Source organism: Spea bombifrons, chromosome 10, assembly GCF_027358695.1.
Source record: "Spea bombifrons isolate aSpeBom1 chromosome 10, aSpeBom1.2.pri, whole genome shotgun sequence".
NCBI classification, from domain to species: domain Eukaryota; kingdom Metazoa; phylum Chordata; class Amphibia; order Anura; family Pelobatidae; genus Spea; species Spea bombifrons.
Window position 1 is genome coordinate 11,692,311 of NC_071096.1, and position 11,036 is coordinate 11,703,346.

At 40.0% G+C, this 11,036-nt stretch overlaps 1 protein-coding gene across 1 annotated transcript; it reads right to left on the reverse strand.

Moving 5' to 3' along the window:
- Window positions 1–2,474: 2,474 nt before the first annotated feature.
- Window positions 2,475–11,036, reverse strand: SIGIRR (single Ig and TIR domain containing). The gene is made up of 10 exons (XM_053449341.1): window positions 10,961–11,036; window positions 10,198–10,249; window positions 8,860–9,049; window positions 7,989–8,119; window positions 7,652–7,792; window positions 7,173–7,316; window positions 6,465–6,567; window positions 5,842–5,992; window positions 5,413–5,575; window positions 2,475–3,736 (listed from the first exon to the last, which is right to left on the reverse strand). Exons 2-10 carry the CDS (start codon window positions 10,202–10,204, stop codon window positions 3,570–3,572), a joined length of 1,197 nt encoding a protein of 398 aa, XP_053305316.1. The 5' UTR covers window positions 10,205–10,249; window positions 10,961–11,036; the 3' UTR covers window positions 2,475–3,569.

Here is an 11,036-nt window from a genome sequence, read left to right on the forward strand (position 1 = left end):
AACATATTACAGCCAAATCTGCCAGACTAACAATATATCTCTCCCCTGGAGTTTCTGAAAATAAATCAAATCTGTGATACTAAATATATAGAGCGATACTTCCAGTTAATGACTTCTGCATGCCTAAGATTAGTAAAATTAGGATAAAATCTACCTGTAGGTATAGAGACTGATGAGCCTCTGCCTGTCTTTAAATTAGCATTGAGGGTAATTTAGAAAAGTAAATTCTTGAATAAATAGTAAATCGAACAAGAAGAGAAGGCACCCAGTATTACAGGAACCCAACCTAGGCAAGCAAAAATTATGAAAAAAAAAGATGTATCCCTCTCTATTTTTTGAATCAGCTCCTGAGTTTTTTCAGCAACTCTCCAGTCGCTACACACAGCGCCCCAGGAGAGAGATACATTGTTACTCTGGTAGATTTTGTTGTATGTTTTTCATTGCAACACATACAATCATTGGTCTTTCATTTTCCTGGGCCGGCTTAGGAAGATGAGAGGATCTCCCCAACTGGCTGCCCTATGCTCCCACCGCCAGCAAAAACGGTACAGCGGGAGCTACCTGGACGGAAAACTGCAGGTTGGCTACCCTTAAAAACTCCAAAGCGGTGAAAATAAAAACCCATCAGAACAGCGCCATCTTGTGTTAACATAGAAGATAACATTAACATCCTTCAACTTGAAGAAGTAGATGTCACACACTTACTCCTTTATTCTAAGGCACTACCTCTCTAACACAAAAAGGGTAAAGGTGGGTAAGAAAATATCATTTTTGCATAATGCATTGGTGTCAGAAAGGCATTTATAGGAACAGCGGTTACCTGGCTATGTTGTGTTATAAGTGAGAGCTACCATCCTGCTGCCCCATCATACTACTGATCAGCCATCCATCAATTATTTTATGCAGGAATAACACGGCTGTGAGTAGTGATGGAGGATCCTGGACGTTTGGTGAGGACAGGAACCACATTACACCTTAGTTCTTCTTATATGATGCCAGATCAGAGAAATTGCAACAGGATAGCTTAAACCAGAATGTAAAAAGATAATAGTAGTGAGACAGAGAGATCATTTTTAACCCCTGATTGTCCTCTGCATAGGGGAAACTATTTATTGCAAGTCTTCCTAAGCAAAAAAGTAAAAGCAGGATTTCTGGTGATCTTCACTGATATTCCCTTTTCACCAAAATCCCAGATTTCGCCCAATGTTAACACCACCGGGCACAAAACAGTGTAGAGTTTATGAATGGGTCTGCATTCACACAAAGTGACAGATCGATGATTAAGCAATATGTGCTCATACACAGATATGGCTGAATGATTTGCTGTTGTCTGCCCTGAGGACAGGAGGTTGAGACATACTAAATACAAAACAAGGTACCCGAAGAACAAGTTAGACCACTCTTGGCGTATCTTATACACGAGCAATGCTTAAGAAATCATTTAACTTTTTCCCCCAAGAGTTGTCTCATTTATATTTTACAGATCCTTCTAGTAAACCCTATAGTGCTAGAGGGTCAGCAGTCAGCAGTTGGTTTGTATTGAGAAGACAGCCTGCTTGGACAGCCTGCTCCAGGATTTAGATGTGAATTGTGCTTGTGGTTTGGGACCAACAAATAGATTCACTGTTATTGGGCCATCAAATTCAAAAGGCTTGTCGCTGTCAGATCAGAGATGCCTTTTGGATAACCCCTAGGGCCTGGTCACCGGGAGTAACACAATAGCTTGTGAAACAACTGGGAAAGAGGTTCATGGTGTTCAACCAGTTCATCGTCTCTACTGGAAGAGGTATTATTGTTAAAGAACATGTTTGGTAAATAAGCTCACCTCTTATCGATCATGACATTGTTAAAGCAACAGTTATGTCCAAGTTCACATTCTTATCTTGTATAACACAGAACCTGTTTCTCTCCTTTTATGTTTTGAGAATTCCAGTTTTATTGCAAAGAAATTAAAGGGAAAATTCCTTGTTTCTCTTCAACCCATTCCCCTTAAATTATGAGCCGTGCCCTCTTTACCTAATGGATCAGTTTGTCTTAGTCTATTAACTCAATTCTTGTCATACCCCTCGCATATATGGATTGTAAGAAGCGCTTTGTGAAATGTTGGCGCTATATAAATAAAAGATAATAATAATTATTTTTTTCTGACCAGAAAATGTCAGAAAAATCTAACTGTCCCCTTCTCAATGGTCAGTTTTTAGTCACATTTTAGGGACATTAGTTCAGGGTGGCAAATGACATAATAGGCAATTTAAGTGAAAACAGTATCATACAGATACAAACGCCCCACAATGCCTTGAAAATACAACTTTTATTTAAAATTGTGTCCCACAGTAAATTCTAAACATACACGAAAAAGGCTAGATATACATTGAGACTCAGAATACCAGAGTATGTAAGCTATATAACATCTCCAGTTTTGTCCGGTAATTACCGGATAGTTAGAAGTTTGAAATAAAAATAAGATGAACAAATGTCAAATAGTTTGACTCTTGTGCAGTTTGGCATGTGTTCTGTTATAACCTGCTTGTTGGAACAAATTTTCCAATGCCCATTTTATAAAATGATTAATATTCATGTTTATTCACTAAACAATGCATTGTAGATAACATAAGAAATTTGATCTTACTGTATTAACTATTAAAACTATCATTATGTTTCGTGGTACTTGTAGAAGAAACCCACCAGGGTTGCCCTTGCATTAAAGTTAGTTAAAACAACATTTTGTATCTCATTATAACATCTTGAACGCTCGATTGTACAAACTATCACATTAAAACCAACATAAGCCCTCATTGTCTGCCTGCCTGCTTACCATTGCTTGTAGCTTTGCAGTCGTACACATATCCGTCTAACCCAATGTGTTCATGTATTACAATTCACACGGCAGGTGACATAGTTGTCAGTATCTGTAACAGGTCTTAAATATGTAGAACAAGAAATATTGACGTCATAACAATAGCCAGATATTTTTTGTCAGGAGGCTTCTGCTCTAACATCAAAGCTTTAACACTTTTTGCTTTTTATAAAATGCTTGCCAAGCTTTTTCATATTGAATAGACAACAAAGTATTATTCTGTTGGAATCCTGGAATCTGGCTGGGAAAAGTTTTCTATATTAAATGCTAACATTTTGGAGGCAATTTTTTGAATCCCCGAAATCCCTTAATCAACGAGACGTGTCCATGTGTACTACTATGTGTGACCTTTTTCTGACTATATTAATACAGCCATGGCAGACAGAAGCTTACACCAGAACCGTGTCAATCCACATCTCCCCTTGTTCAGTCCCTCACTTTACCTCCTTTGCTGTTTCATCTGCAGCACATGTTCTATTCATCTTCTGTCTGCATCCATCTCTTGACTGCCATATAACCCACGGCTTCTAAAAGCCTTGTCTCCGATTTATGACACCATCGGTGTCTTTATTTGTATTTAGACTTCCATCACATCACTTATAACCATCTATAACCATCTTTTCTTCAGTTTGTTTCATTGCCATGTGTCTCCACCCCAATCCCTCCAAACCTTTGACTTCAGTCCCCTTTCCATCGGCTGTGCCTGCTCTACCTATAAGTCAGGCTCTGTCACCAGGCAATAGTAATCATTCCTGGCTGAGTAATTTCGGGATCCCAGGTCTGAAATATCTACGTCCCCGGCAGGTCCTCTCTCTGCCATATGAGAGCCATCTGGGGCCATCCGAGGAGGGGGTGCTTTGTAAAGAGTCCTTCGAACACCTGAGTGGAAGAAAAGAAAGATGAAAGTAGAAATGGTGGGTAAGCAGATGGCAAAAAGGCAAGAAAAGGAGACAGAAACACTTGGAGAATTACACTTTCACAGGAACTGGGTCAATACAGACGACTGTAATGACCCAGAGCACCCAAAGGTGGAGTTCAGAAGTTATTGTGCCGTAGCAGAGTTGGACAGGGCCTGATGCAGGGCGACTGCACTCACCCGGGTGTTGAGCAACTAGGGTTGTGCAGCTACATACCAGCGCTCTGACATAGCAGCGGATGTTAATAAATCAAAGCAAAAACACCTCCACGTGATAAATATAAAATGTAAATACCCTAGTAAGGTTAGCAGCTCCCAAAAACAACACTCCTCATAAAGTGTACAACAGCAAATATATCAAGGAATGGGGCGCATAAACATGTAAAAAAAGAACAAAAACACAATAGTGTAATATGTCCAAATAATAAATATGAGTGATAACAACGTGATGCACTCACAAAGGTAGTAAATAGAGGAGGCCCATCAAATGAGAAGAATTCTTCTGAGTATCTGGAAAGCAAGTGAAGAAAACCACAAATGGTGCAGTATAATGAAACTATGTTTAATAAAAAGAGAGCTCATATAACTCACAAAAGGGTTGGCATAACCGAAAGGTATCATCACGCGATGACGTGGCGACGGAACTACCTGGCAACATAATGCCCACACACGGCCCCGCAAAAACGTGATGACGGGACGACGAGATTACGTGACGACGAGACTACCCGGAACCTTTAAAACGAAGGATTTTACAAGGTGGTTCTATTGATCATTTGCTTGTTTGAATACATACTTTTTTCTCCTGAAGAAGCCAACGGAGTTTGGCGAAACGCGTTGAGACTGAGCCTTCACTGCATTTGGACTTCTCTTGATCTGCTGGACGTTTTTATTCTGCTATTTTGCATAACATTTCGGTTATGCCAACCCTTTTGTGAGTTATATGAGCTCTCTTTTTATTAAACATAGTTTCATTATACTGCACCATTTGTGGTTTTCTTCACTTGCTTTCCAGATACTCAGAAGAATTCTTCTCATTTGATGGGCCTCCTCTATTTACTACCTTTGTGAGTGCATCACGTTGTTATCACTCATATTTATTATTTGGACATATTACACTATTGTGTTTTTGTTCTTTTTTTAAATGTTTATGCGCCCCATTCCTTGATATAATAGCAGCGGATGTTGTCAGAACAGAGCAGAACTGCAGGCACCCTGGAGCAGGCATGAGATAGAGCACTAGAACTATGTGATAACAATTGGAGATTCCGTCACATCATATGGCCACATTATGCTTAGCCCATCACTATGCCAAACTACTCCAATGACGGTGGTTCCTAGCATTAAACCCTGCCTACAGAGGTACTAAACAAACCAAACATTGAAACTGAACACATATCAGAGAGACATACCTGTAGACTGCAGACTGAGACAAACATAACGGGTAGGGTACACGTTTATAAAGGAAACAGAACTGAAGCAAAGAGCAGAACTAGATGCCAGGAATGAGAGGTTCAGGACAGAACATATGGAAATCCAGAAATAGAGCACAGCAAGACAGGGAAGCAAAAGACATGCAGCTCCGCGGCCTGGATGGGGCCTGACACTAATGAGCAATCATGTATTGAGACATAGACTCTACCCAAATCTCCGTCAGGGTCAGGGTCCGCCGCATCAGTTTCTAGCGTCAGCATTGGGTCTTTGTCTTCCTGAAACTGAGTTTGTGGATCTCCCTTCCCGTCTGGCAAAGCTACTTTCCGAGGCAGAGCAAGACGTATTTCTTTCCAAAAATCAGAAGACGGGGACTGTAGACAAAGTGATAATGAAAATAAGGATATAGCAATCAAGTAGAACATTCAACAACAAAAATATCAGTTATTATTGAGCCGGGTTACTGAATTAAGTTGGGAGATCGGTGTACTAAGGTGTTTGTAGGATCAACGAAAAGCAATCCTGTAATTGAAAATGGTGAAGATATTACAGGACTGCTGCAATAAAAATGTCTTTTACTCTGTTCTGTTATTTTTTGTTTGTTTGTTTCTTAATCCTGCATTAATTGGTCATCACATACCACAGACACAGATTTCCACAGCAACAGTTTTAAGGATCCTTTCTGTGAATTCAACAGCTGAGTAACTTCTGCGGGCAAATCCTTATACTGATTCTCGAAAAGGATGAAGATGGGCTTCCGAGAGAGCTCCAGCAGACGTACCAATCCTTCCCTACAGGTGTGGAATAAACATCATGAAAGACTTAACGAGGACCTTTCAAACCACAACTTGTATAACAACTTTATCTAATAAATTTCCTTTTTTCGCCATACTCACTCTACACTGCCTGAACCAATCATCAACCATCAGCAACTATCAGCAATTATGTCATTTAAGAATATCATGACGAGATACATCAATCTTATTTTAATTTGTAAACAAGATTATATGGTTTTATTTAGTGTGGTTATCTGTCCAGTAAAAAAATGACTAGACTTAATGGACTATTATAGGATATAGCAGGACAGGGTTAATACAAACCAGTAGCTGGCTGCTGGAACAGCATAACATATCGAATGCTAAAAACATATCCTTTAACTTAAGATAGATTGTACAGTGTTAAGCAGAATTTGAAGAAGTTGCGCAATGGTTAGTTGCCAATAAAAAGGGAGCGGCAGACCTTTGGGGGGGTTAATCTACTCACCTGAAGCTGGTTTGGCACCAGTCCTGCTGCAGGTAGACAAGCGACAGGACCACGATAAGACGTCGACAGCGGCTGACGTTCATCAGTAGCTCTGCTGAAGGCTCTTGGGTAATAATTAGGTAGGTTTGTATTTAGGCAATGTTCTACACCTACTAGAAGGAACATTTAACTGATGAGGTTGGGTCTGTGTTTGAGTTGTAAGGCCGACTGGAAGATTACCGCTGCTCTTAAATAATATCACATAGTTTGTGGTGACTTGTGGCAGACTTACACTAGAGAATAACCTAAGGATCAAGAACCTTATTTTTATGCAGACTGTAGCTAATTTATTTGTTTTAAGTTAAATTAAGTAATTTGTGAATATCCCAAAATGAAAAGTAATCATATTTGGGTTATTTTTCACCCCTGTTGACCATTGTCTCCTCTACAGTAACATAAAAGATCTCTCCTGTATGTCACAATTTTTTTAAGAAATGTATAGTGCAGCGTAACATAAAAAACACATCGTTACGATGTACTATAAACATGCTTGTTAAAATAGGCAGTCATTCTATTCTATACATAACACATCATGCTGGTTAAAATACACATCCGCATACACAGCCTTGTAATCTATAAAATTAGATTTTATGTAAAGGATATAGTATCATTAACAAATCCATAAAAATACATTTTCAGTAAGGGTAGGGGAGTCAGAAATCACATTACCTGTGTTGGGTAACAGGCTCCTTTCATCCAGGTGAAGTTTGTAGCCATATTTGTTCTCCAGGTGGGGTTTCAGAATAAAATTGGTGAATTTCGTGTCAACATTTGAGGGGCAGAAAGAGACGTATGCGTCATAGAGGCGGCCATCTGCAGGCAAACATAGAATAGTTAGTGTTATTATTCACTGAATTGTATACCAGTACCGCGACCATATTCTGCAGCTCTGCACAGCAGCAAAACAGGACATGACAAGTAGCGCATCACATACCGACTGAGAAATAAACAGTGGCGTGTTCACTTACAAGGGGGCGCACAAGTTAATGTTGGCACCCATGGTAATTTTCTGTATAACAACTGCTGATCCATCTTTTGCCAGCTCAATGGGTATCACCTTGAGTAATGTTATTAAAAAGACCTAAATGCGGTGGCTACTATTGGTGTTAGGGGTCAACGTCACTTAATAATTTTGCTAAAAACCTCACCATTTATTTCGGGGTCTCCATATTTGTCTCTGTACCAAAGGAGGACATTGAGTTTGCATTTCAGGTACAGAATAGAACCGGCGACCAACGCTGTCAACACGGAGAGTGCGAACAAAACCGCAGCCACATGACCGGCCTTATCTATGTGGAAAAAAGGGTGATATTATTATTATTGCGCTGGTGGTCAACATATAGCTTTCCATAGGGTGTAGAACGAGAGATACAATGAGGCCAACTTAACCAATAACCATACAGACATTCTCTTTGAATGCTTCAGGTTACCATCCATGTAATGGAAAGTCCCAATACCGACACTGTGTAAAGTTGGTAACGTTACCTGTTCGATGGAGTATATAGGAGGCGGTTGCGTTCAGCATCTGACAAGTAAAAATTCCATAATCCTTTTCATTTGTTATGTTGATATCTAAAATGCTGGAGACGAACCTTGCGGAGCTGTTTAATCCATCCCTGAATATAAGAAATACTGCATGTTATGCTAGAGAATACACGTCTTTTATTGCTAAACATTTGCTGCATGTTATCTTTCTAGTAACGGTAACTTTCCTTTAAAAAGGGATCCATGCTGTCATGATATGCCTACGAGGCTCTTTTGTTTTCTTACACCACATTTAATCTCTATGAGTTTCAAAATGTTTTCAAATATGTTTTAATACTTCAACCTTTAAACTCGCTTACTAACATTGTAGTTATTGTCGGCATTTAAAGTAGATTTTTTGTAACTTTTCCTTTGAAAACTATGTAGAATGATGCATTGATGCTTTGAGGGTTGACAGTGTTCAGTCCAGGAGGACACGGTCAGCCAAGTAAAAGAGTAATAATAATAATAAATAATAATACACATCTGTAAGACAATACTGTTTGTTCAAAACACATTTACACAAAAATAATGCAAAGAAAACCAATGAAGGCGTCTGGGGACCATTAGATCCCTGACCTCCATACCAGCCCTCACCTGCCTTGATCCCAAGAACATCAGTCACTACATATATTAACATACTGGCCCAATGATTAATGCACAGAAAGTTTGGTAAGGGTATGGTTTTTGGCTCTGCAATATTTTTCTTATAAATAATTGGGTGAGGATAGGGATGGGGCTTCTATTCAGACCAATAGAGACAATGCTTAATCACATCATACTGGCTGTAGACTTGTAGACTCTTTCTAACCTCGTCCATGACATTGCTCACCAGGTGCTCTGTTGGGCGCTGTACAGGCCCTCCAATGCAGTTCCATCCTTTAGCCACGTCAGATTCCCATTACAAGCGTCGATCAGTCGAAACGTACAATTTAGAGAAAGACTGGATCCCGGCGGAGGCCAGAGTTCCTGCTGCAAGGGTTGGGGTGACAAAATATCGGGGAGAACCCCACATGCTGCATCTGCCAAGGGAAGAATTTGTGTGCTTCAGTTTTTGGAGGCAATGCAAGAAAGCGCAATAGCAAATAATCCGCTGTGTGTTACTTTATATAACATTTATACCTGTAACTTGTTAAATTATATATTATTAATTATATGATATATATCTATCATTCACCAGTTTTAGTATATGGGAGAACGTTGGGTATTTGGGATGTAGAACCAAGAACAAGAAATCAAGGGTCTGGAATGAAAGAATAAGTGAATGAGGGTAACCCCACACAAAAAAGGTTCTCCCAGTTGGCCCGCAGACCTACACCTTGTTATACCACCATTGTTAATCATATGAGTGTAGGTAAATGATTATCTTTTACAAAATATTTTATTGCATTCTGTTCGCTTGATAATGGGTTGCAACATAGTAGATGGCACCTGCATGTTCGTGACATTGATCCCTTCCTGGTTTGCCATTGGCATCCAGTCATCATACCGCGCCATCATGAATAGCATACTTCTTAAACACATCTCACAATAAGAAGTTGCGGCCGGACTCTTCTGTAAAGCAGATTTAATGGATCTGTCTAACGCAATTTAGAGATCTCTCTATGTTATGCTGCTTGATTTAAGACGTAAGAGCTTAGCTCATTATGAGGCTTATAAACCGTACACTCACTGTTTATGTGAATAAAGTCGGATAACACAATCAAGTCCAGCTCGTCATTTAAAGAGCTTTTACTTTACAACACAACCCATCTAAAACACGTATCCATGTCTCACAAAGCACTGCAGAAAGCACTTATTTACTTTATTTCAATGTTATTGGAAATAGCTTGTACTGTGCAAGCATACATTACAAATATAATAAATTAATAAAATATATATATATCACCGATTGCAGAACTAGAAGAGGGACCAGATCATGATTTAGTATAGCAGCCGATAAGTCTCCTATTCATTAAAGCAGGGGCTACCGTGCTATTGTTCGCCCGTGATTCCCATTAGACACCTTAACCTACCCCATCTGGCAAGCTATATACTTTATATATCGCATGTTTAACAGGATGTCACCGTATTTGCCGGCGACTGGTCTCATTGAGTGGTAACAGTGATCCAGAAGTATTCAGGGAGCCTATCAGGGTTTGTAATGGGGTAAAGTACTGCCGATTCTCACCAGCCATCTGTCGGAGATGTCACTCGGGGGAAACGAGGATATCTGGAAGCAGCTAAGAGACAGGAAGAAGCACATGTGACACAGGGACACATGACACTGCAATAGCACAACTACACTGAAGTTACACACACAGGCTATACCTGCGTATACACACAAACACCCACTACTGTGACAGCACACCCATGCAACCATATCAATATCACATAGTGTATATACAACTAAACATACCATGCAAAAACAAGAGAATGGAATGCGACCCGTACAAGGTCACACAAACACACCAGGTGTGTATTTATACACACACACACCATTAACACGACACACGCACACAGATTCCTTTCTCTTATTTGTTTTTACTTTTTCTTCAAGTGAGCGGTTAAGTGCAAATTTACTCATCTACAGAAAAAAACCCCAGGAGATAATGGAACGGCAGAGGAAAGCTTGGAGGAGGGAGGTTAGCGTATAAGATAACAGGCTGGCAGAGCAGACACGGCACAATCACTCAACTCTGGAGCAAAGTACATTCCTCAGAAATGGCACACGGTTACAGATAGCGGCCCCCCATATAACCTCTGGCACATCAGAGAAGAACTTACCGGAAGGTGATCCACACCGAGACAAAACTGTAACTCACCTGAGAGGTAGGAGGAACACCATACACATGCGTTGCACTTATACACACACACATATGACATTATGCCGATTCACATACACGTGAAATAGTTATATGACATGCGAAAGGTGAGAGAAGCCCAGCTGTTACCTGCAGTTACTGTACGCTGCTGCTCTGTGCTCGGAGACACCCTGATTCAATGCCTGAGGAACACCTGAGGAAGGAG

What these genes read in the sequence shown, in the direction of transcription:
- SIGIRR (XM_053449341.1), bottom strand. An exon ending in TGGAGACCCCGAAATAAATG is followed by an intron (nt 7,317 to 7,651) that starts GTGAGGTTTTTA and finishes GTTTGCCTGCAG; the next exon opens with ATGGCCGCCTCTATGACGCA. An exon ending in TGTGGAAATCTGTGTCTGTG is followed by an intron (nt 5,576 to 5,841) that starts GTATGTGATGAC and finishes CTTTGTCTACAG; the next exon opens with TCCCCGTCTTCTGATTTTTG.